The following is a 27989-nucleotide window of genomic DNA, read 5'->3' on the forward strand; positions in this document are numbered from 1 at the left end:
AATGTGATCAAGGCAGTAACTTCTCGTTGACTTCCAGGTGGGCCAAACCCACAGAAGTACAATGAGAATCTAACTGGGCAACCACCACTGGGCAAGGAGAATAATGGCCCAAAGGAAATAGAGTGACTACAGAATGGTAAGTTAGAACTGGAGCTGGAGTGGAAGCAAGAACAAGAGCAGATTCTTGGCTACTAGAGAAAAGATGAAAAGGTGACACTATAAACAACTTGGATGGAACTCACACAGGTATAATTTTATCGACACTTTATTGAATTCATCAGAAATAAAAGAACTGGGAATATAGATGAAAGAGGGAAAGAGTAACAAATCCTGCGAGGTATTATCTTTATTCTGCACCCACTTCTTCACATTCCCACTTCCCTACTGAGGAAAAAAGGAATAAATTGTTCTTTTTTTAAATAGCAACAACCACAACATCAAAGCAAAAAGCAATCAACCTTCCAGAAATACTTTTTAATGTTTTAAAATTTAATGCACAGTTTACAAACACATTTTACAGAACTACAAAAGTTGGAGTCTTCCGTAATATGGTTACCTAGTTAACTAAGAGCCAACCAGACTTTGGCCTCATTTATATTCAACAAATTCAACTAATCTGCAAAGATACAGTGACTGTAGTGGCAGATAATCATTGTATATGTATATGAAATCATCATGTTGTATGCTTTAAATCCATATAATTATATTTATTAATTATTCCTCGATAAAGTTGTGGGTGGAAAAAGAATCCCTTTTCAGGCCTTTAAGTCCTAGTGGTTAACATGGTAATTAGAGACAGACAGAATGAGTGCATAAACCTTGTGACATTTGTTGATGTCAGCTTTATAGGAGCCAGTCTTTTAGATATCTAACAAATTACTATATATTCTCTTTTAAATCAATCAACAAGCATTTATTGAGCACTGACTATTTGCATGGTGCTGAGAGAACTAGATCAGGTACCAATAGACTCCCTGGGTTATACACGGAATACAGTCTCCCATAGAGAAAGAAATATGTAAGCCTTAATTAATCTAGCAACAGAATCTACCAAAGTCTTAATATCACTATAGGAAATCAGGTTCAATTTCGCTATGTTATGGAGTACAACATATTGCACTATCCTTCATGAGTGCCCTCAAGGACTTTATAGAGAAGATGATGTGGTTTTACAATTAAGTAGAGTTTAAGCTGAATCTTAAATAATCTGTAAGACTGTATAGACAGAGAAGAGAAACAAAGGCATACATGACAGGGAAACAGTGTGAGCAAAGGCAGAAGTGTATATGTTCAAGGTTTTTTCTGGAGACTTTGGGTTTTTGTGTATTTCACATTTTTGCAGATTTTATTATCCAATATGGTTAACCAGACCAGACTGTAGAACTGCATCGAATGAAGGAAGTACTTTGAACTTTTAAATGCCCCTCAACAAATGTATCCGTGTCCAAACAATACTGCCGGGTAACCTCTTCCTGCCCTCAGCTCTACCCTTTAGAACTGTAGGTTCCTCTAGATTTGTTTCAAATCTATTTCTTCCCAAAGTTCTGGACACCTTGCCTTCCATCTACAGAATTCATCAGTAAGAGACACTGACTGTGCCCTATTGTATCTTCATTGTTTCCCTCTGGCTATGGTGAATCTCTTATATTTGATTTCTTCAGAAATCCTTAACCCTAATCATAATTCTCTCCTCTGAAAGGCTGGACCTAACAAACTCATGGTAGGAGACAAGGTAAATGGCTCATTCTGTTACCCTCAGGGGCCTCAGCCAGTATTACCTTGACCCTGGGTATTACTTCAAACCTTTATATTTTCTATGATGCCAATAGGTTGTTTAAATTCTTTAATAATATCCTCCGTGTTGTCATTGGTTGAGGGGGATTTTTTATCTCCTTTCCTGATTCCTTTCTTAATATTACCTCTCCCTATATCCTATGTTTAAATAATAATTTTAGTTTAAAAATAATTCTTATCTACATTTCTTATAAGGTTTTCACAAGAGTCTTGTGAATCAGAAAGGGCAGAGATTATTATCACCATATTGCAGGTGAGGAAACAGTTTCAGAGTGGTAAAATGTCTTGCTCCAGATCACACAGTTAAGAAAGCTCAGAGATAGTACTAGAACCCAACTCTACCTAATTATCAGTCAGTTACAACTGTAGATTCAACTTGCCATTCTTAGAACTCAGGAACTCCAGTATTTTGGGAAAGAGGGAGTAAAGGGATAGGGTTGGCTATTTGCCTGGCCGCAGAAATACTGGATCAAGATGACTGCACATAGCCACTCCTCTAAAAGTGGGAGTAAATTGGAGCTTTCTGGAGAATTCTGATAACTTCAAGGGAGTTGGCAAGCCAGTATGTTTTCTCTGCTTTTCCAAAGCTTTTGGATAATGTACATTTCTCATGATAATAATAAGTAAATTTCCAAAAAATAATTAATGTACAATCATATGTCTCTTAATGACAGAGATACATTTTGAGAAATGTATCAAGTGACTTCGTCATTGTGCAAACATCAGAGTATACTTACAAAAACCTAGATGGCATAACCTACAACACACCTAGGCTATATGGTACTAATATTATGGGACAACTGTCATATATGCAGTCCAATGTTGACCAAAATATCGTTATGTGGGACTTGACTTTATCTCAGATAGGACTTCAAATAAGTAAGTGAATTTCTACCAAATAGCCTTAAAGAGGAAAGGAGAAATGGCCAGAGTGAGTTTATGCTTTTTCAAGAGCATTATGGAAAATGGAAAATAACTTCTCTAAAAGCAATAAAACAGTTTTAAACAAACCATTTCTTAATGAAACAAGTAATGATTTTGGAAATTTAATTATATATATTATATTATATATATGAATAATATATATAATATGTATATATAGTAAGCTGGCAATATTTATACTCCAAGAAATTTTAGGTGTCATAAATGGCTAGTCACACCCTGGTGAGCCGGAACTCAAATATTTGGCAACCTCAGTTATTCAAACACAGCCGACAGAGCCAGGAAGGAAGCAAAATAGTCCTGAATAGCCAAAATAGATGTCGTAAAGTCCATAAACTAAAATCCATACACTTTGTTCCATAGGAGATTTTCCCTTTTCCAAACACACAATCTCCAAATAAAATAAAATAAGAAAGCTTTTACTCATTTTTGTTAAATTTAAACTGTGTTAGGACTAGCTTGGTTAGTGAAGGTGTTTTCAAAGCCACAATCTAATCTTAGAAAAAACTAATTGAAAGGATGGGGACATCATTAGACAAGCTCACTGACAATGGCAAGAAGTAAGAACAGATAGCCTGAAAAGGTGGAGAAAAGAGCACTTATAAAATCAAATATATAATAACTGAAAATCCGTGAGGCCGTTTTAGTGTAGATACAAGCAAGCCTTGAGAGAAGCAAATGTATACAGTACAATAACTGATGTTTTTAATGATGACCCTCAGTCATTATGAAAAGATTACGTTAAATATTAGAGTCAAAGCTCTTCTTAAATAATAACAATATTAATACTAATAATAACAACAACACACATTTGTAAAGTGCTTTAGAGTTTAGAAAGCATTTTCCAAGAAGTATGCCTCACACTGAGATCATCTCATCTAGCCCCTTTAGTGACAGATAATAAAACTTAAACTCAAAGAGAAGTAAATTGCCAAAAGTCACATAGCTTATAGCTGGCAGATTTGAAACTAGGATCGTTGTCCTCTGAATCTGGATTAATGCTTATTTCATACACGGTGTTCACTTGTTTAAAACAAACTGCTTAAGTGAGTAGGAAAGAATATAATTTAGAAACAATTGCATCTAAAATGGTGTTTTAAATGTTCAGGTGCTTAAGGAGCTGAATCATTTCTATAGAATATAACTTTCTAAAATACATATCCCTAGATGTCTTCAGAGAACCTAGGTTTTACCCTGGTTTTTTTTTCCCCTGTAGTAAATATTATCTGTTTTTATTTTGATAGGCAATCATTATTACAAAAAGATTTTCCCACAAATAAAACATTTTGTGAATTTCCAATCTTATAAAGACAAGAAAGTGTATTTATAATTTTATAAAACTAACCAATGCTTTTTAAAATACCATTTTAATGAAACCCAATGTATGAAATTTTAAATTTCAAATTTTCCAATGAGAATGATTTGTATTACAAAATGATTTAACCACAGAAACTTTTAAAATAGCAATTTTTCATTCTACCTTTATAATAAGATTCAATTCACCAATATCCTCCTTACATTTACTTTTACTTGTGAGAAATGAGGTCCAACTGAAAAACTATATGCATGAGTGTGATTCTTCATTAACTCATTGTTTAAATCTATTGAGGAGTTGTGGATGAGATTGTATATAGAGGAATTAATCTAGGTAGACCGTGAAATAGTTGATTTTAATGAACAAATATAATAAAATATTTTTTGGGTAAATGCCAATACACTAAAGCACATATAACATCACACACACTCACAGACATCCAAGTAAAGAGCTTTCATTGCAAACCCTGAAACTGTGAAGTTTGTGAAATATGTTAGAGCACAATTTTATTTTCTGTTTAAATTGAATGTGTTGTGTGTGAATCTCATTATATTTTTGAGATATTTGGGATTAACATGAATTGTTTGTTTGCTCAAGGGAGTAAAGGCAAGTATCATAGATATTCTAAGTTATAAGGATATTAATTTCCATAACTCCTACTAATATTAATAAGCCTTTCTTCATTAATCTACTTTGCTCAATTAGTGTATACTTTCTAGATGAAGCTAGAATCATATTGTTCTCCTGTATATTTTTGAATGTTTGGACAATTCACCTTTGTCCAACTGTTTTTAATTTACATTTTGTTTCTTAGAGGAGAAGGCGAAAAAATTGGACTCACTGCTGAGGAACAGGTGTGCAATTCATTCTGTTGCTCATCCCTTTCTATAAAGAAAGATATTTTCTATAGAACAATATTTTTCCATTTGGACAGAAAATATAGTCATGAATAATTCTTTCAGAATCATCATTTTGAGGAGCAAGGGAAGAGGACCATGTTTTGTCGAGGCACTCAACAACACCATTTTTTAAGAAAAATATTTAAGATAACATAGCTAAACCAACAGAGAATATAGATTATTCTAAGCTAATTATTTGATTACATTATTTTGGAATCATCCAAAAGTTCAAGAGAGATAGTTTGAAGATCCTCCTTCCTGTGATGAATTTCCAAAGCATTGTCCTTGCATTTCACACATGACTGAAAAACCAAGCCACCATGTTCCGAAAATCTACCACGGAATTCTGAGGTCATAAAGTAATATACAACTGGATCAAGACAGCAATTTAGATTTGCAAGACATAGGGAAATGATATGGAAATATAGAGTACTTTTAATAAAGGAGCAGTTTGAAAAGACACGTTGCTTCACCATCATAAAGAATGGGAAGTTGAGGTGGTAAGGCGTGAAACACACAATGAACACCACTGCACACATCAGGACCATCCACAAAGCCTTTTTTCTCTCTTTGGTATTCTGAGGGGGATCTTGGAATTCCTGTAAAGATTTTCTTGTTTTCCATGTGCAATAAGTAATAATTACAACAGGTAGCACAAACCCTCCAAGTTCAGCTACAGTCACCAAGCCAATGGAGGAAGCCATGCTAATGTGTTGAAGCCCTAAATCAGCAAAGCAGGATTCAGTGTTGTTGGCTAAGCCAACGCTTCTCAGAATTGGAAGCGGCAAACAGGCAGTCCCCACGATGACCCAGATGGCAGCACTGATGCCCACATCATACCTACGCTTCCAATTTCTGGCCCTGAAAGGCCTGAGGAGAAAGAAACACCTTTGAAGGCTGATGCACGTCAGGAAGCAAATGCTGGCATACATGTTGAGATACTTCAGGTAGAAGCACAGCAGGCAAAGGGCCCTCTGGAAAGGCCAATGGTGGCTGATGTAATAGTAAATCCGGAGGGGTAAGGACAGCACGTGAGCAAGGTCAGCCACAGAGAGGTTGATCATGAAAATGATGGCTTTATTTTTCTTGCTGATGAAGCGGCACAGAACCCACAAGGCTGCACTGTTGGCCAGAAGACCAGGGATGAATATGAGGATGTAGGTGGTTGCATAGAGGGAGTACTGAAACGGCATGTGTAGATCAGTGCACTTTGTTCTTGTACTGTTTGTGCTGTTACTTCCCATCTTGAGGATTTATGTTCCTTCCTTAAGGAAAGCATTAGAGTGATGATTTCTGCAGAAAATAGAGGAAAAGCAGAGTCAAGGCCATGTCAGTCCATGTTGGGGTATATAAATATATTTGTTTCCTACCAAAGAAGTATTCAAGTGAGAACTTTCATAAATTCAAAAGATCTTTTTTACGTAAACTGAAAATATCATGCCAATCTAAAAAGGATAACAGTACTGTGGAATATATTTCCAGGAATCAAAAAGATTACTACTTTGGCAATAACTTCAGTAAGATTTTCCTCTCTGTCATAAGAAGTAGTCAAACTTACAGAGATAACCAACAAAAAAGACCTCACTGGAAAACGGCCCCCAGAAATACATTCCAACTCTCTTGCGGGGTTCCACATTTCAGTTTTACAGTTGTCTCCATCTGTATTTTCAAAGGTTGAGATCTACCTGAGTTCCCTATTATCAACCTTGGGAGATAGAAAATTTAATTAATTTTCGACTTCAGCCTTGTCAGGGATTAGGTGACTGCTGAGGTGCGTCTATGTACCTTTGGGAATGAAACATGGGATAAGGGCCTGGGGACCCGCTGACAGGTCACCATGCCTTGGAAGGATAGGGGCTTGTAAAAGGTGGTGCAACTCAGATAACCTTTGCCTCCTTCAGAATTTGGCTGAGGGTAAAATTAGTCCTGCTTATACGTCCTGACACTGTTCAGAAGCTTCTGCAACTTTAAAGATTTGTGTTTATTAATAGAAATATGGTAGCTTTAGACATTCATATTTGTATGGAGGCTATCCCTGCAACCATTTCAAACAACTACCAGAGTCTGTGAGGGACTAGTTGGTCTCTGGTGGTAGATACAGCAAAAGGGGCTATCTCTGCTTCAGCTCTCAGGGCAAGTTCAGTGAAATGTTATTAATGAGGATGGCTACATTTGTAACAATGTAAGTGTTAGAAAGTTCTTCTCTCTAGTGAGTCAAAATCTGTATCCCTGTCATTTCAACCTAGTTGGACGTAGCAAAGCCAAGTAAAATAAAGTCTACTCCCTGTTGCACATGAAACTCTTCAAGTATCTGAAGGCAGCAATCCTGTCCTCTCTCAAATCTTCCCTTATCCAGGTTAAACATTCATTCCTAATATGTCATGGTCCTTGTTCTTGGTCTTCTTTTGCATCAGAACGGTATTGCTTTTGGCCAAAAGCCACTGCAATACAACTTAATTTTACCCTTGAAAATGGTTTAATTACCAAAATGTTTGATATTTTTAGGAAATATGACTTATGCATCTGATTGAAAAACAAAAGGATAAATGAGATTTTATTACTCCCTTGTACTTTTTATTGCTTGCAAAGGCAGCTAATTTGTTTAACATTTTATGAAATTAAAGGGAAATTGAGATAGATTTAGCATTAATTATTGAAAGCCATATGAGATCTAAGACAGTGCCTTCTCAACCTTAAACACAACCAATTAAAAAGTGTAAAAATTCATTCAACCTACACACAGCTCATACAGTGCCAAACACCTATTTCATGCCTTTGTACTGACTACAGGGAGTTCTCAGATAGGTTGTATTTACTGACAGTTCATTGCAGTCAAACAACCAGCTCATCCACATAAACAACTACTTCGAACTTTTTATTTCTACTGAGCTGACTATTTTGCTGAATCGGCCAGTTAGGCTAGAATACTGTAAATAAAGCCAACACTATTTGTGTGTGTGTGGTTTGTTTGCTTATCCACTAAACTAACTAAAATAATTTATCTCGTGTTCTGTATACTCAGTCTAAACAAAAAAACATGTAAACTTGAACCAGAATCATTCTTGAAATAAAATTTAGGGAATAGTTAATACCCATGAAGTCTTCTCTGATCACGTTTGATTTTGTTATAATAATAAAAAAATCTGAATGCCCACTTTGGGCAAAGTAAATACTAAGTACTTTATATACTGGCTCTCAATCAATCCCTCACAGCAATTCTACACGACAATAAAATATTACCACTATTTTACAGATTGGAAAACTATAGCCCCAAGAAAAGCAAGACTCACTTCCTCCTAGAAGCCTTCCCTGACCTCTCTAAACTACAAGTCACTCCTATGGCCTCATAATATCCATAGTTCTGATCATCTTCCTTAGCGAAAGCACACTTACCATACCCAACATGCTGTGGTTATTTGACTTTCCATGGAGTCTGTTTTCTTCCCCTAAATAGATTACAATGTCCTACGTGTCAGACTCATTCTCTTACTTCTTCCTTTCCTCCGTAGTAGGGTGTGTAGTAAAGTCGCAAACATATTAGGGATCCACTAATGTTTGTTGAGTGAATGACTGAATGCATGATGAATGATGAATCAGGGGGAAAAAAGTCTTACTGAGACGAAGAGAATGAATGTCTGGGGAATTAGAATGTAACTGTGATGTTTAATTTGACCACCGGGTGTCATGAGTATACCAACGTTAAAATATCTTTTGATATTTAACACTTAATTTATTTGAAAATTCCATTAAAGGATACAGCATACTAAAGGAGAGAAGTATCAACGACATCTAACATCAGAAGAAGAATCTTTTAAAGGGCATTTTAGAGAGTTTAGATTTATTTTACTTAATTTTTTTTAGCTTCCATACTTTCTCATATAGTTCTCTAAAAAATAGTCTGGCTTCTAAATACATTATAGATTCCTAGAATATTAAAGCTGTTAAAGGCCTTCAAGATCTCTTGATCTTCCCACTTTTTATAGATGAGGAAACTGAGGCCAAAAACAGGGATATTAAATTTTCCAAATTCACATAGAAAATTAGTGGCAAAGGCTGAACCAGGATCTCTTGAATCCCACTACAGAGCAATTTTTACTTTTCCAGGAACTTCTAAGATGAAAACCATATTTTTGTAATTATTTAATAATACAAACTATCAGAAATAAACTAATGCCAGATTTTAGAACACTAACCTAGACAGTGAACTGTTACAGCAAGGATTAGTTCCTTCCAAATATTCCAGGACAAATAGTGATTTTTAAAATTGGAATGAGAATTTCTAGTCCCTAATGATATAATTGTGTAAAGAGTCTGCTTGGACATCTTAGACTTGGTTGTTTTTAAACTTTCACTATTTCTTCACACAAGGAGTAGAGTTTCACATTAGAAAATGGAGATAAGCAAAAACAACCCAAAATCTATACATATCTATCACCAATATTTCCATTGTTAACATTTTGGTGTACAGCCTTCTTTTTTTCTCTATGCCTATGGATCTATAAATGAATACATATATAGGTATTTTAACCAAATTCGACTTATATACACATATTCTTTTATAATCATAGCTTATATTCAATCATAATTATTACGAACTAGAATCTTGTCAATAATAGACATCTAAATAATCATTTTAATGGATACTTAGAATTCCATCAGAATTATGTAATGTAATTTATTTAACCAGTGGACATTGGGGTAGATTCTCATTTTTTCACTATTAAAACAGTGCCTTTGTAACTATTCTTATACAGCCATCTTTGTACATTTGAACAACTTTTTCCTTTGAATAAATTCTTAAAAGTGGAATTTCTAGGCTTTTGGTGTGTAATGCAAATTAGTCTCCTGGAAGGCATCCTATATGAAATTCCAAAACTAATGCTCTTTTTCATAACATTGCAATGTCATATCCATTTGTTTTCTAAATGCATCAAATTCTTTTCAGCTGGAGGAAGAATTATGGTACAAAACTCTGAGTCACTCTTGAAGGCCTAGCTCAAAATGACTTGCTCGACCTAGTCACAAGTCAACCAGACAGAATTTGTTATTCCACCTTAACACAGTGGTTCTCAAACTTGAGTATGCCTCAGAATCATCTAGAGGGCTGTCCCACCCGCAAGAGTTTCTGATTCAGTAGGTCTCAGGTAGGGCCCAAGAATTTACATTTCTAATAAGTTCACATGTGATCCAGGGACCACATGTTGAAAACCACTGCCCTAACACACTGTTTATACCAGCAAGGATTGTGTTTTACCTGAGAAACCAGTATATTATCTCCTCACAAATACTATGAATCATTTAATTAATGATATAGACTGAATGTTTGAATGTTTATGTGCCTGCAAATTCATATGTTGAAACCTAATCCCCAATGTGACGGTATTTGGAGTTGAGGCTTTTGGGAGGTGATTAGATCATTAGGAGATTAGTGACCTTATAAAAGAGACCAGTGAGAGATCCCTTGCTCCTTCCACCAGTGGGAAGACGGCTGTCTATGAGCAAGGAAGTGGGTTCTCACCAGACACCAAATCTGATGGCATCTCGATCTTGGAATTCTCAGCCTCCAAAACTATGAAAAATAAACGTTGTTTAAGCCACCTGGTCTATGGTATTTTTATTATAGCAGCCCAAACAGACTAAGACAATTAATCATATTTTTTTCCACCCTGGATGAGGAAACTCACAGACAAGTTTGTGACCTAACTTTCATAACTGTGTAGTATAATCTGGCTTATTTATCTACATTCCATTATTTCTCCCGTCTCTACCACATAGAATAAAAGTGATAATAAAGCAAAACAAAAACAATTACAAAAATATTGCATTGTGTTTAGGTTTTAGAAAACAATCAGGATTCTCATGTTTAAAAAAATCTGCATTTCTCTTAATGCTATAAAAATGCTGAGCTTTTAATATATGTATATATTTTTTGCCACAATGGATCTTTGAGAGAAGCCTAATAAACTTATTCCTCAAGCATTTGTATCCAACTGATTCAATTTAAAAATCATTATTAATTTTCAGAATAACCACTTTTTTTGGCTTATATGAACAATGTTTCCAAAAATCCAAAACTACTGAAAGACAAAATACGTATTACAGAAAAGTAAACTAGGTCATATCAGAATTCCTACTTTCTTCTCCTTCAGTGTCAGAACCTTGAAAACAGTAAGTTCAATCAAAACAAAAAGTGCATTTGTCTTAAGATTTTTCATTAGCTTTCAAAATCCAGCTGGTAAAGACTTTCTTGAGTTATGAGTAATTTTCATTTTTAAAGGGAAAAATATATTTCTGATGTTGTTTTCCCCCCAGAAATTGGAGACGTTTATAAACTTTCTCCCACAACAACCTATTTAAAATTCTTTTTCACCTGATCCCAATATGTTTTTAATTCATTTTTCTGGATTGTTTTTCCTTAACACTCAGTGACGTGTAGTGATTCAAACTACAGGCTTTGGAGTAGGATAAACCTGAGGTCTAATTCCAAGTTCTTCTGCTTATGAGTTGCATTTATTTTCTAATTTATCTGATCCACAGTTTCCTCCCCTGTACAGTGTTTACCATTGTTGTGTACATTCAAAGTAAGATAACATATGCAGTGCATGTATCTGGTACATAGTAAGTACACAGCTAGTGTTGTTATTATTCTAATTTATTTTGTGTATTTCTTTTGAGTCATGAAAGAAGATGAAATACAAATATGTTTTAAAACCCAGCTCAAGTTCCATGTCCCCCAAGAAGCTACCCCTGACTTCTCTAGTCCTTCTTGACTTCAGCATTCATGAGATTTCTGAAGTATCTAGCAACTTATACCATGTGGCATCATTATTTAATAACAATTAAATTTAGTGAGCATTTACTATGTGCCAGGCACTTTACATATTATATAATTTAACCCTCATGACAATCCTATAAGGAAGGGAGATCCTGTCATTGTGCCCATAAGACTATCAGTAAAGGGTCAAACTTTTTACTTGTGCATTATTGTTTTGTACTAGTACATTATTTGCTATTATGTCTAGGGTGTGGATCATGAATACAAGTCCCTTGACAAATGTCTTATCTTACCACCTCTGACAAATGGGCTACACCAGAAGTGGGTAAAGAATCTTACTCTGGAGGTTTCAGTGCAAGCATCCATGGGTTGGTCATTGGCCTCTCCAGGATTTTTCCAGTTTCCCTTCACAATCATATGGTTAGACTAAATTCTCTAGGGACTCTGACCCTTAAAATTGCTTTAAAAGTAGAAAACTCCATTCATTTAATTTAAAGCTTTCAGCCCTTCCTGAAATATTAGCTCTGCAAAGGGCTTTTAGGGCAATGGTAATCTATCTTGACTGGAGACCACATCCTCTTTTCTCCAAGTGCAGAAGCATGAATGTTTCCCACCTCTGCCTGGCAATGCTTGCTAGAGACAGCTGCTCATTTCAGATAACAAAAAGCTTGGGAACAGAATAGTCTCACCACTATTGTGCTCCTTTGGCTGTATCTGAGTTTTGTGTTTCTAACTAGGGGCTGAGCCGGCAGAGATGACGGTAGAACACTTCTTCTTCAGAAACATTAGCAACAAGAACTATAGTAAGTTGCCTGCTTATGTATGACCATATATACTGATCTTCCAGGCACAGTCCTGGTTTACAACTAATATCTCAGTGTAATCAGTAATGGCACACCCTTTTATCCTTAAATGTATCCTTGTTTGGAGGCCAGCCTGGTGGTGCAAGCAAACCTACACACCACTTGTCAAGCCATGCTGTGCCTGGCGTCCCACATATGAAAAAGTAGAGGAAGATGGGCACAAATGTTAGCTCAGGGCCAGTCTTCCTCAGCAAAAAAAGAGGAGGATTGGTGGCAGATGTTAGCTCAGAGCTAATCTTCCTCAAAAAAAAAAAAAAGGTGTCCCTGTTTGGATAATGTTATTTGATCATTATGCCATCTACCCATTCGCACAATCTAGGTAACACTTTTAACATCTTCACCTACTACTACCCCCACATACAATCATCAAATCCTGTGATTTTTATCTTCCTAATTTTTTAATTTAGCCACTTCTCTCTTTCTGCATCACTTCTATTCTAATTCAGACAGCTATCATCTATTCCTTACTCTGAGAAGACTCTATTAGCTCCCTTTACTTCCAATTTTGCCCATTTCAATCAATATATTTTCCATTTAGGTGATCTTTCTAAATTTCAGTCTGATCTTGCCATTCCCCTGTCTAGTTTCCTCATGTATTCCTCTGTATCTTTAGAAAAAACTCCTTACTATGGTTTATTAAGTCCTGCAAGCTCATCTCTCCAATCTCATCTCTACATTTTACCACCATTTTATGCTCCCACCATGCTGAAGTACTTGCACTTTCATGAATATCTGATGCATTTTGTTATATTTATGAATTTTCACAAATATTCTCTCTTCCTAGAATGAGCTTTTCCCACTTTTCAAGTGACTAACTGATTTTCCTTCACGTCCTAACTTAGTCAGGGAAGGCTTCCCAGAGTATAATTCTTCCTGATAATTATGGCTAAAATCCCTGGAGAAAACACATAAGATAAATATCAGAAGACTCTAAAGTGTGGAGAAAATAAGAAAGACTGGCTAAAGATCTCAAGACTCAAGGCAAAACATGACATCAATTTTAGTGTGTGTGGGTGTGTGTGTGTATGTTGCTTCCCCTGTATCTTGGACTAAGCACTAAAGAAACCCACAAGTGAGGATAAATATTCTCAAAAAATGGCTGAAAGTTGTCCAAATTTTCTGCAAGACATAAAGCTATGAATTCAAGAACTGAGTTTACCCTAAACAGGATAAGTGCAAATAAATGCACATACAGACACATCATAATCAATTTTCTGAAAACTAAAGACTAAAACGAAATATCTAAAGGAGGGAGAGAAAAGCAATATGTTATCTACAGAGGAGAAATAGTTCAAATGACAGGAAATTTCTAATCTGAAACCACGGAGGCCAGCAAAAATATCTTTTGGGAATACCTAAATGAGGAAAACTAAGTTGACATGCTCTAAAAGAACTGCTAAAGGAAAATCTTCAAACACAAAGGAAATGATAAGAGAAAAAAATTGAGTATCAAGAATGAAGAAAGAACAACCTAGAGAATAACATATCCATAAAAACTATCCTTCAGGGGCTGGCCCCGTGGCGGAGTGGTTAAGTTCACGCGCTCTGCTTCGGCAGCCCAGGGTTTTGCCGGTTCAGATCCCGGGCGCGGACATGGCACCACTCATTAGGCAACCTTGGGACGGCATCCCACATACCACAACTAGAAGGACCCACAACTAAAATATACAACTATGTACTTGGGGGGTTTGGGGAGAAAAAAAGCAGAAAAAAAATAAGATTGGCAACAGTTGTTAGCTCAGGTGCCAATCTTAAAAAAAAAAAAAAAAAAAACTATCCCTCAAAATGAAAGAAAAATTAAGACAATTCCAAATAAATAAAAATTAATAGAAATCATTGATAATAGTGTTCTCCAAAAAGAAATACTAAAAGGACTCCTTTAAGATGAACTGAAAGAAAATGAGAAAGTAACTGGGACCCAAAAGAAGAAGTAAAGATCACCAGTACAGGTAACTCCATAGGAAATACATAAGAGAGCATAAACATATATTTATTTGTGGCACTTTTCTTCTACTCTCTGATTTAAAGGAAATTTGCATAAAACAATTAAAATAATTATGAAACTGTGTTGATGGGTTTATAATATATAAATCTATGTATGACAATAATAGAACAAAAAGTGCTATATTGAAACAAGGTTTTTGTATACTATTGAAATTAAGTTGATATTAATCTCTAATAGATTGTTTCAAGGTAAGTTGTTATCTGAAACCCAGAAGGAAACCACTAAGAAAATAAATTAAAAACTAGAGTAAAAGAAACAAGAAATGAATTGAAACAGTACACAAGAAAATGCCTATGTAACACATGAAGATAGAAATGAATGATTAGAGGAGAGTGTTATAATGTCATGACATTAAGAAAACAAACAGCAAAATAGCAGATTCATAATTACATTATCTGTAATTACATTAAACATAAGTGGATTAAACACTCCAATAATAAAGCAGAGATTGGTAGAATGGATTAAAATAAACTCTATTCAACCATATGCTGCCTACAGAGACACATTATATTCAAAGAACAAACAGATTGAAAGTAAAGAGAAATTAAAAGATATACCATGCAAACAGTAACTAAAAGAGAGCTAGAAGGGCAATACTAATATCAGATAAAATAGTTTTAGACACATATTGCTATTACAGACAGAAAGGGTATAATAATAAAAGGGTAGTGCAACCAGGAAGACTTAGCAATTAAAAACATATATACATCTGAATATATAGCCCTAAAATACATGACATAAAAGCAGAAATAGACAATTCAGTGATACCAATTGGAGACTTCAATACCCTATTTTCAATAATGGATAAAACATCTTTGGCAGAAGATCAACAATGATATAAAAGTCTTGAACAACACTATAAACCAACTAAATGTAATAGACAGTAATAAAATACTCTATCCAATAACAAAAGAATATACATTTTTCTCAAGTAAACATGGAACAGTCTCCAAAGCAGGACATATATTAAGCCACATAACCCGCAAAATCTTTGAAAGAATTGATATCACACAAAGTATATTCTCTGATGACAATGAAATGAAATTAGAAATGGGTACAGGGGAGTGATGTCAGCAAAACGACAGCATAGGAATTTCTAGCATTCCCCAGAATTCCTAGCAATCCCTCAGAAACATCAATTTGAACAACTACTCATGCATGAAAATACCTTCACAAGGGCCAAGCATTCCAGATGAGGGATCGCAGTACCTGGCTGAACCATAGAATAAGAAAAGAAGCATTGAGGAGAGTAGAAAAATTGATTCACACTACTCCCATCACCCTTCCACCAAGCCCAGTGGAGAGAGAGAGAGATCTTCTCTATGGGAGGAGAGGGAAGTGAGTGCCCAATTTCACTATGGATGCCACAGCCAGCATGCCACAGCACCAGGCCAACTCTTGCAGCCTCAGGTGCTTCCCTATGGGCTCCCATAAACCCAGGCTTCCAGATCACCCCATAGCTTGCTGACTTCAGCAGCTTCAGGGAATCCTGCAACCCCAGGCAGCATCTTTGGCACTAGGCTTCCAGTGGGCTCCTGAAAATCTAGGCACCTACCTCACCAAGATGCCTGTCAGCTCCAGTGACCCCAGGCAGCTTCTATGGCATCAGGATCCTGGCAGGCTGTCAGGAACCCAGGCCCCTGGCTCTCCTCAGCACCTGCTGACTTCAGTGGCCCCAGGTTTCTCCCACAGCTCTTGGCTCCCAGAGAGCCCTCATTAACCCAAACCCACAGCCCACTCAGGCAGCAGGATGCTCCAGAGGTTCTAGGTGGCTCCCACACCCCCAGGCAACTTCCATGGCACAAGGTTCCTTTTGGGCTTTGGCAAACCCAGGCTCCTGATCCACCCCCCCTACAGCACCAGCTAGCTGACAGTACCTTGCAAGGCTGAGACTATGTTCTCCAGGAGGCTGTAGGTGCTCTAAATCAGTGTTCTGGGTGTTTTTTTCACATCCAGGATTTATACACCCAGTAGTCAAGGGGTGGAAATGGATGTGATCCCTCTCACTATTACTCACAGTGATGCACTAGCAAAAATTTTACCTCCTACCCCTGCAACTTTAGGCTCTGCTGATCTAGAGGTCTTACTTCCAAAGGGAAGAATGCTTCCAGTAGAAGACACAACAATGATTCCATTGAACTGAAAGTTCAGACTGCCACTAGACCACTTTGAGCTCCTAATGTCTCTCAATCAACAAGAAAAGAAGAGGATTACTGTATGACTGGGATGACTGATCCTAATTACCAAAGGCAAATTGTGTTACTACTACACAATGGAGGTAAGAAGGAGTATATGGGGTGAAAAACAGTGTCTTTATTACAGGAAATCCCTTAGGGAATATCTTAGTACTACCATGTCCCATGAATAGTCAATAGAAAACTATTACAACCAACTATGGGTAGGACTGCTAAAGGCTTAGAACATTCAAGAATAAAGTTTAAAAAAAAACAGAATAAAGTTTTGAGTTCTCTACCAAGCAAAACAACATGATAAGATGGAGTACTTGCTGAGGAAAAAGAGAATGTAGAATGGATAGTGGAAGAAAGTAGATAAAAATATCAGTTATGACCAAGTGACTAGTTGTAAAAATAAGGACTTAATAGTTTTGAGTATTTTTCCTTATATTTTTATGAATGTTTATATATATATATATACCCCAAATGTTTTTGGCTTATTGTCTCTCTATCCCCTTATCAACAAATATAAGATGTATTAAGAATAGTTAACTTTATATCACAGTATATAAGCTATAGAATATCAAAGTTTAAGAGCATACATCATCCAAGGACCTTGATTGTCTTACAGAGAAAGGGTGAGCATGTTTTCAGTTGTACACGAGATAGTTGTATTATGCTCCATGGAAGTATGACTTTGTTACTGTCTTTATTTGGAGATTAAGAATGGTTTAAGAGGACATGTAGGCATCAAGTTGATAAGGGGTGGAATGTAATGTTCTTTTTTGTGTGTCATTTTGACTAGGCTACAGTCCTCAGTTATTCAATCAAATATTAATGTAAGTGTTGCTATATAGGTATTTTGTATATGTGATTAAAATCCATAATCAATTTACTTCAAATAAAGAATATTCTTTTAAATGAATCTGGTTGGGCTTGATTTAATAGTTGAAAGGCTTAAGAGCAGAGTTGAGACGTTCCTGAAGAACAAATCCCACATGTGGACAGCAGCGTCAGCTCATGCCAAAGAGTACCAGCCTGTTCCTCCCGATAGCCTGCCTTATGGATTTTGGACTTGCCTAGTTAAGCCCCACAATTGTGTAAACCAATCTTTGCAATTAACCTCTTTATATATATACATACATACACACACACACACACACACACATATATATATCTCCTACTGGTTCTATTTCTCTGGTTGAGTCTTGAAATATACAGACCATTATCTCATACAATATACAAAAATTAACTCAAAATTGGTTATGGACATAAATGTAAGAGCTAAAGCTACAAAACTCTTAGAAGAACTCATCAGAGTAAGTTTTGGGGTCTCGGCTTAAGCAATGTCATCTTAAATACAACACCAAAAGCACATTCAACAAAACCATATACAAAAATAGATAAATTGGACTTTATCAAGATTAAAAATTTAAAAACATTGTACTTCAAAGGACACCATCAAAATGAATGACACTCATAGAATGAGATAAAATATTTGTATATCATATGTCTGACAAGGAACTTATATCTAGAGTAGGGATAAAAATAAAAATGTCTTATAATTCACAATAAAAAGACAAATAACCAAATTTCAAAATAAGGTGAGAGTTTGAATAGATATTTCTCCAAAGAAAATATATAAAAAGGTTAAATGAGCAGATGAAAACATGCCCAACTTTATTAGTAATTAGAGAAATACAAATCAAATCCACACTAAAATAACATTTCATGCCCACTAGGATGGCTAAAATAAAAAAAGTTAGAAATAGTAAGTATTGACAAAGCTGTGGAGTAATTAGAACCTTCATCCATTGCTGGTGGGATTGTAAAATAGTGCAGCTGCTTTGGAAAACAATTTGGCAGTTCCTCAAAATGTCAACCATAGAGTTGCCATATGACTCAGTAGTTCAACCTGTATGTATATAACCGAGAGACATAAAACTCATGTCCACACAAAAATTTGTACATGAATGTCAACAGCAGAGTCACTCATAATAGCCAAAAGGTAGAAATGACCCATATATCCATCAACTAAAAAATGGATGAAAAAATACAATGTATCCATATAAATTGGATATTGTTCAGCAAAAATGAATTAAATTCTGCTATGCACTGAATTGTATCCTCTCAAAATTCTTGTTGAAACCCTAACCCCATGTGATTAAAAGTTAAATGAGGGGATTAAGGTTAAATGAGGTCATAAGGGTGGAGCCCTGAATGAGATAGAACTGGTTCCCCTACAAGAAAAGGAAGAAACACCAGAACTCTCTCTCTTTCTGCCATGTGAAGGCACAGCAAGAAGGCTGCCAGCCAGCAAGAGACTCCTCACCAGTACCTAACCATGCTGGAACCCTGATGTTGGACTTCCAGCCTTCAGAACAGTGAGAAAATAAATTTCTGATGTTTAAGCCACCTAGTCTATGGTATTCTCTTATGGCAGCTGGAGCTGACTAATACAAATACTGATGCATGCTACAACATGGACGAACACTAAAAACATTTTGCTAAATGAAAAAAGCCAGACACAAAAGACTACATATTGTATGACTCCATTTATATGAAATGTTCTGAAAAGGCAAATCTATAGAGATAGAAATTAGGTTATTGTTTTTCAGGGCTCAGGGGAGGGGGATACAGAACAATTGCTAATGGGCATGTGATTTCTTTTGGGGGTGATGAAAATGTTCTAAAATTAGATAATGGTAGTGGTTGCATAACTCCCTGAATATATTGAAAAACACTGAATTATACAGTTTAACAGGGTATATTTTATGGTATGCATATTATATCTGAATAAAGCTGTCATGAAAACGACTATAGACTCAAAAGAGGTAGATTCAAAAATACTCTGGAATAATCAAAGTGGAATAGTAAAAACTCTCTAAGTCACTGAGAGGTAGCCAGGGAAATAAAAACAGTGAAATGAAAAAGAGAAGGGAAAAACAGAAAACAAACTTTAAAATTATAGACTTAAGTCTGAACATATCAATAATTACATTAAATGTAAATAGTCTAAATAAACAAAAGACAATATCAGGACAGAAAAAACATGACCAAATGAGTTAGTTTTGTATTGCTGTTGTAATGAATTGCCATACACTTAGTGGCTTAAAACAACACAAATTTATTATCTCGGTTCTCAAGTTCAGAAGTCTGGAATGTGTCTCACTGGACTAAAATGAAAACATTGGCTCTGTTCCTTTCTGGAGGAAAGAATCACTTCTCTTGCCTTTTCCAGCTTTTGGAGGCTGTCTGCATTGCATGGTTCATGGCCCCCTTCCACCTTCAAAGCTAGCAATGGCTAGTCAAGTCATTATCGTGCTACCATCACTCTGCTTCTCTTTCTCCTGCTTCCCATTTCAATTTATAAGGATGCTTGTGATTACATTGTGTCCATCTGGATAATCTGTGATAACCTTAATTCCCTCTTGCCAGTTAACATAACCTATTAAGAGGTGCTGGGGATTAAGATATGGACATCTTTGGGGGTCCATTATTCTGCCTACCATACTCAACTGTATGTCTATAAGAGACTCATTGTAAACATAGTGATATATGTAGGTTTTAGGGAAAAGAATGGAAAACATATATATACCATGCAAACATTAACAAAAAGACAGCAAGACAGGGCATATTAATATCGGACAAAATAGACTGCAGAGCAAACAAAATTAGTAGGGACAAGAAGGTATATTACATAATGATAAAAAGGATCTATCCACCAAGAAGACATTGCAATTTGAAATGTGTATGTAAGAAAAAAATAGAGCTTTAAATACATGGAACAAAAACTGATATGACTGAAAGGAAAAATTTAAAAATCCACAATTATAGTTAGGGACCTCAATCCTCTCTATAATTGACAGAGGTCTGCAAAAATGTGGAAGAACTGAACATCAACATCATCTGACAGGATCTAATTGAAATTTATAGAGTATGCCATCCAACAAAAGCAAAATACACATTCTTCTCAAGCAAACATTAAACGTTCACAAAGATAACCCATATCCTGGATCACAAAACAAATTTTAACAATTTTTTTAAATATCTGAAATCATATAGAATATGTTCTGACACCCAATGAAATCAAGCTACGAATTAAGCTAATAATCAGTAACGTGTTAGAAATCAAGCTAGAAGACAATAGGAACTTCTCCAAACACTTGGACATTAGATAGTACATTTCTAATTACTCCATGATTCAAAGAGTAAGTCTCAAGGGAAATAAAACTATACATTGAACTGGGTGAAAATGAAAATACAACATAACAAAATATGTGAAGTGTGGCTAAAGGACTGCTTAGAAGGAAATTGAGTAGATTAAATGCTTATATTAGAAAAGAAGAAAGGTCTCAAGTCAGTAATATAACATTTCACCTCAAGGAACTAAAAAAAAGAGCAAAATAAAGCAAAAAGAATGAATAAAATAATAAAGAGCAGAAACCAATGAAATTAGAAAGAGAAAAACAATTAAGAAAATCAATCAAACCCAAAACCCAGTTCTTTGAAAAGATCAATAAAATTGATAAACCTCTAGCAAGACCAACAAATGAAAAGAAGAGAGAAAACACAAATTACCAGTATGAAGAATTAAAAGAAGAATGTTGTTGTAGACCCTGCATACATCAAAAGGCTACTAAGGGAACACTATATACAATTCTATGCACTTAAATTTAACAACTTAAGAAATGGACCATTTCCTTGAAAACCACAAATAACCAAATCTCCCAAGATAGAATAGATAATCTGAATAGTCCTATAACTATTAAAGAAATGGAAATTATAAGATAAAAGCTTCCAAAAAATAAATCTTCAGGCACAGATGGGTTTACTGACAAATTTTACCAAACACTTATTAAAGAAATAATACCAATTCTACACAATCACTTCCAGAAACAGAAGACAGAACACTTTCCAACTCATTTTATGAGGCTAACATTTCCCTGATATTAAAACCAAAGACAATACAAAAGAAAAACTTTAAGACTATAGATCAATAGCTCTCATGAATATATATGCAAACATTCTCAGCAAAATATTATCAAATTGGATCCAGCAATATATAAAGAATTATACAACATGACCACATGGAATTTATTCAACAAATACAAAGCTAGTTCAATATTCTAAAATCAAACAGTGTAACCCATTATACTAACATGCTAAAGAAGAAAAAACACAAAGAACATATCACTTAACACAGGAAAGGCAGTTGATGGAATTCAACACACATTCAGTTTAAAACCTCTCAGCAAACTAGGAATAGAAGGAAACTACCTCAACTTGACAGAGATCTCTAAAAGAACCTAGAGTTAACATTATATTTAATGATGAAAAACTACAAGGCTCTCTCTCTAAAATCATCCACAAGGTAAGGATATCCATTCTTACTAATGAAGATACTAATGAAATTGAAATATATAATGATGTACACCTGAAATTTATATGATGTTATAAACCAATGTTACTGCAATAAAAAATTTCAAAAATTTAATAAAAATAAATAAAGATACTGATGAAATTCTAGCCAGTGCCATAAGGCAAGGAATGGAAATAAAGGGAATACAGATTGAAAAGGAAAAAATAGAATTATCCCTATTTTCATGATTGTACATGTGGAAAATACTTTAAAATTTACCTAAAAAAATATTTTAGAACTAATAAGTGAGTTTAGCAAGGTCACAGGATACAAGGTTAACACACAAAAATTAATTTTATTTCTATATACAATGAACATGTGGAAACTGAAATTAAAAACAATGCCATTTCAAACCATTAAAAAAAAAGAGCAAGGAATACTTGGGTATAAAAGTAACAGACCATGTTACAAGAACTGTATGCTAGAAACTACAAGATGTTGATGAAAGAAATAAAAAACCTAAATAAATGAATAGACACAAACTGTTCATTGATTGGACAGTTCAACATCATAAATATGAAAATTCTCCCAAAATGGGTAAGTAGTTTTAACAGCATGACTATCAAAACCCCAGCATGTATTTTTTGCAGATATAGACAAGCTTATTCTAAAGTTGATGTGGAAAGATAAAGGAACTAAAATAAGTAAAAAAAATTATTAAAAACAAAGATAAAGTTGGAGAAATCACGGTACCCGATTGTAAGACTTACTATAGGCCTAAAGTAATCAAGGCAGTGTGGTATTGGTGGAGCATGAGATACATAGAGTAATGAAACAGAATAGACAATTAAGAAAGATCTACACAAGTAGAGCCAACTCATATTTTTACAAAGGTTCAATAAAGAAAGAATAGCCTTTCAAAAAATGATGTTTGGACAATTATACATCCATCTCTAAAACAAACAACAAAACCTAATATTGACCTATAACTCACATCCTATAAAAACACTAACTCAAAATGGATCATATGTCTAATTATAAAACTTTTAGATGAAACGTAGGAGAAAATCTTCAGGATATAGGGCTTGGTAAAGTGTTCATAGACATGCCATCAAAAGAATGATGCAAAAAAGAAACAAAATCAATACATTGAACTTCATCAAAATGCAAAACTTTGGTTTATGAAAGACTATGTTAAGAGGATGAAAAGACAAACCATGGACTTCGAGAAAATGTGTGCAAACTACATGTCCAAAAAGGACTTGCACCTAAAATATGTAAAGAATACTCAAAACTCAAAAGTAAGAAAACAAACAATTCAATTAGAAAATGGGCAAAGGACATGAACAGACAATTCACTGAAGAGCACATGCAAAGATGTTCAACTTCACTAGCCATCAGGGAAATGCGATTTAAAACCACAATGAGATACCGTGATATACCTATCAGAATATCTAAAATAAAAATACTGAAGACAGCAAGTGCTAAGATTAAGAACTGTATCTCTCATGCATTGTTGTTAGTAATGGTAGATGGTACAGCTACTCTGGAAAACAGTTTGGCAATGTTTTTAGAAAACTAAACATGCACTCACTATATAACCTGGAAATTCCGCTCCAATGTCTGGGTAAATACGGAAGAGAAATCAAAACATGCCCACACAAAAACTTGTACATGAATTTTCATAGCAGCTTTATTTGTAATATTCAAAAGATGGAAACCACCCAAGTGTCCTTTAATGGGTGAAAAGATAAATAAGCTGTGGTATATCCATACAATGGTCTATAGTACTCAGCAATAAAAATGAACTAACTATTGATACACATAACAGTTTGCAGAGGTCTCAAGGACATTACGCTAAGTGAAAAAAAACCAGTCTGAAAAGGTTACATTTATATAACATCCTCAAAATGACAGAATTATAGAATAGAGAACATATCAGTAATTGTCAGAGTGTTCAGGTTGGGAGGAATTTGTGAAGTAAAGGTGTAGCACAAAAATATTTTTTGTGTGTGGTGGGTAATGGAACAGTTCTGAATCTTTGTTGTGGTTGTGGTTACACAAATATACATGGATAATAAAATTTTATAGAATTATAAAAACACACATATACACACGAATGAGTGCATGTAAAAACTGGCAGAATCTAAATAAAGTCTGTGGTCTAGTTAATAGTATCATACCAATGTCAGTTTCCTGCTTTTGATAATGTACTATAGTTTTGTAAGATATTATCATTGAGGAAAGCTGGGGTAAGTGTGCACAGGAATGCTCTATATTATTTTTGTAATTTCTTGTGAGTCTAAAAATAGTTCAAAATAAAAAGTAAAAGACAAAAGACTTCCTCCTGAGATGCATTGAAGCACAATTGGCTGGCTCTGTGAGAAAAACAACTAAAAACGTCTTATCTCAGGTTTTCCATATGTAATACATTTTGGAGGAAATCATCTTCTGATCTACCAAATCTTGACTTCCCATGCTATTCACTATCATGAATGTTGATTCACAATTAAGAAATAGGTTTCTGCTTGGTTTTGTTCAACATACGAATAAGTCTTTGGCTTTGGCAAGTACAATTACAAATCCTTCAGAAGCCTCTCCGGAAAAAACATGTGCTCATTCTGCAGCCATTGAACTGAATCTCCCATCAGAGCCAGCTCTCAGGATGAGACATTCAGGAAATTTGATTGTAAGTCTCAACCAGCTCTGTAATCTGTGACTTGCCCACAGAGATGCAGCAGCCTTGATCTAGTCTAAAGCCAGAAAAGAGAAGTTAACCCCATGAATGGCACTGCTCACTCTCTGGGCTGTTCATAGTTATGTTCATAGGTTGTTGGCTAGATATGGAACATATGCATTATGCACTTCTGGTTAATTAGTAAGCAGGCAGGATGTGTGAAGTCATTATAGTTCCCTTTCCATTACCCTTCATTGTCTCTCTTTTCACTCCTGTGTGAGATCAGAATTTGCCATCCCAAAATGTGTCTCTTCCGCTTGATTATTTTTAAGAACAAAAGACTGAAAAAAAACTTTGACCTTTCCCATGACTGGCTAAAAGAATTTAAGATAGAAGGCCTGTTCCAGGACAGTCCGTCACCATAGATAACTCTGAGTATGGTAGACTGGGAGGATCCTTGCTAAGCCCATTTTTATCAAAGTTCTCTTTCTTGAGTCATATTGTCTATAGATGACCCAGTAAACATTTGTTTACCAAACATTTGCTTTTCCATCTCCATGTAAATTACCTTCCTCCTCTTTGAAGTCCCAATCCACTACCCCCAACATCCTCCTTTGTCTTTAGCTGAAAATGGTATTTAAGGTGGTGGCTTCCATCATTTTGGCAAGTTACACAGTTTTTCTGGGTTTCTCCCATGTACACATGTTATTAAACTTTGATTTTCTCCTGTTATTCTGCCTCATGTCAATTTAATTCTTAGACCAGCCAGAGGGACCTAGAGGGTAGAGGAATAGTTTTTCCTCCACTACACACTCATTGCCCTTTGTTCAATCACCTAGTACCTTCTGAAGTGTCAATCTTCCTAGTTTGAGAAAAGCTAGCAACTAGCTGATAAATCTAGCTCATAAACTCACTTACTGAATTGTCATTTGCGTAGCCTTTTACCACTCCCAGGAACAGTTACATTTCAAGAAGTAGGAATTTAGAGACGCAGTAAGTAACCTCTGGTAGTAGTTTACTAATAGCAGCATTTTGGTTGGCGGCAGATACACAGGTAGGGCTCGGAGAAACATGAGTCTCAAAATAACATGCTTAAACTGTTGCCAATTTGTAAGTCTAATTCTAGTGGTGTGTTATCATTTAATACTCCCAGAAATTATGGTCAAGTATTCTTTTCCAATCTTGAGCAGTTATTTGGACCAAGTGGAAAACTGCCTCGACCTCTAGTGAATAATTTCTCAATCTCCTAGGACACCCACATTCACAGCTGCAGAAAGCAAGACCTCAGCAAGGGTCAGCCAACAGCAAACTCCCCCTCTCCCTAGGGCTCTACAATTTAGTGAATGCATAGTCCCTACTAAGCACCAGCTTTAGGCTAAACTTGGCTATTAGTGCTACAGAGATGATTCCTTTCCTCCCACCCAGCCTCCTTCTCAGTTACTTGCTTGGTGGGTGGGAAAAGGGGAGCAGATTGGGAAGAAAACACTTTATCTAGAGCTTTCAAGTCTGCTGAGGAGGTCCTTTCTTCATAGTCCCACCAAAACACAATGTCTGGGGAAAATCAGTCCAAGGGGCACTGCTGACCTCAGCAACTTTGGAGGTTCCCAAAGCCCTGCAGCTGCCTAGCCTGCCTGGGTTTCATTCACTGTCCCATTCTCAGGCACTTTGGAATGACTTCAATGGAGGAGTCCCACCTATACTTGTGGTCAGGGAGATTGAGCAGAGCTGCTTTCAATAACCAACGTTATGCTGCCAATTGGCAATCATAATATGCAGATAGTGCCATCCTGTGAGTCATACTCATGTAGTCTACAGCTGTTAGTTACATTTTGTTCCTGGAGCATAAAGCTATTAATACAATAAAGTCTTTATCCTGATATTTCTCTGTAAAAATCTTCATTGAATCGTCTTTTACTAAAAGGGAATTTAGTATTTCCAACTCTTTATTCTAGGGGAAGTCAGTATATACAAATTACACTGATTTGCTCATATCATGAGAAAGTATCAGGATGACTAGATCTCACTGATATCATAGATAGCTTGCACTAACTTCTCTAGAATGTATACAATTTTTATATATTCTGAATAATCTTACATACTTAAGAATCAAACTCCAAGTGTGAATATTAGCAGACTTTTAAAAAGGGCAAGAGCTATTTTATTATTTCAAGTAAGGAAAATGGAAGGAATTCCTTCTAACAAAGACAGCACAACACTTGGAGCACCTTCCTAAAATATTTCCCATGTTCTCAAATTAAAAATACATCCAAGGAAACATTCATCACAAATTGAGAATCAGCCCCTCTGAGATTTGACAGCTGTGCTAGTTTCTAGGGCTCGATGAAAATCTTTTTGTGCCATTTGAGACTCTCACGTCCCACCCCAGAATGCATGCATGTGAAATGTCCCAGTCAAAGGAAACATGTCAAGTCCCATCTTATGAAAAGATTTAAGCAATTAATTGTATTTATTTACCATTTGAATGCCACTTAATTTGGTTGACAAATCTCTGGATTTAAAATTTTAAGTTTTTTTTTCCCCTACTGCTCATACTAATACAAATGCGTTTAATCAACCACTAACTTAATTTTAACACAGACTTGTTAGGAGCAGTGTTTCATTTAAGTCTGGACTCCTGGTTTATGTTAATGGCATATTGAATTGTAGAGAAAGGAGCTTTCTATCTAGACAGCCACACTTCCTCACACAAAGCATGCAGCAGTTTCAGTGAACATTTTAACCACTTAAACTTATAAATAGATATTACCTCACTAGAATCTCCATTCTTCATAATAATACATCCCTCAAAAGGTAAAATATTAGCAGATTCAGGATTACATTTTTGATGGAAGCGGCAGCAATTCACATGGTCATATTCAATTCAGAGATTTTTAAGTTCTATTTTTTAACGTATGAAAAGAAAGCCAAGAACCTTACCCTTTCTACACAGATATCCTGTAGAGAACTGCAAGCTTGTACAGCTACAAGAGGAAGTAACGTAGTTTATTGAGTAAAACAGGAAAAAAAACAAAATCATTTCCCTCTAATGCTACGTAAAACTGTTCGTCAGCATCACTCAGTTGTTTAGGAAAGCATTCCCCTCAGAGGATATTGTGGGCAAAGAAAATTGAAATTTTGTCTTTGATAAATTCAGACTTTCCATGATTTTGTACACTTCAATCA

General features: G+C 35.4%; 2 protein-coding genes across 3 annotated transcripts in view; both read right to left on the minus strand.

Annotated features, from left to right (window-relative positions):
• Positions 1-27729, minus strand: part of GPR174 (G protein-coupled receptor 174) — a 98773-nt gene extending 71044 nt beyond the window's left edge. For both annotated transcript variants that reach the window (XM_046674177.1, XM_046674176.1), the window contains exon 1: positions 27574-27729. The gene's annotated coding sequence lies outside the window, so the exon portion shown is untranslated. The remainder of the gene's footprint in view (positions 1-27573) is intronic.
• Positions 270-27782, minus strand: LOC124246188 (putative P2Y purinoceptor 10). Its single transcript, XM_046674173.1, has 2 exons — positions 27744-27782; positions 270-6243 (listed from the first exon to the last, which is right to left on the minus strand). The coding sequence occupies exon 2, from the start codon at positions 6192-6194 to the stop codon at positions 5151-5153; it is 1044 nt and encodes a 347-aa protein (XP_046530129.1). The 5' UTR covers positions 6195-6243; positions 27744-27782; the 3' UTR covers positions 270-5150.
• Positions 27783-27989: the final 207 nt, after the last annotated feature.

The sequence above is a fragment of the Equus quagga genome, chromosome 10, assembly GCF_021613505.1.
Source record: "Equus quagga isolate Etosha38 chromosome 10, UCLA_HA_Equagga_1.0, whole genome shotgun sequence".
NCBI classification, from domain to species: domain Eukaryota; kingdom Metazoa; phylum Chordata; class Mammalia; order Perissodactyla; family Equidae; genus Equus; species Equus quagga.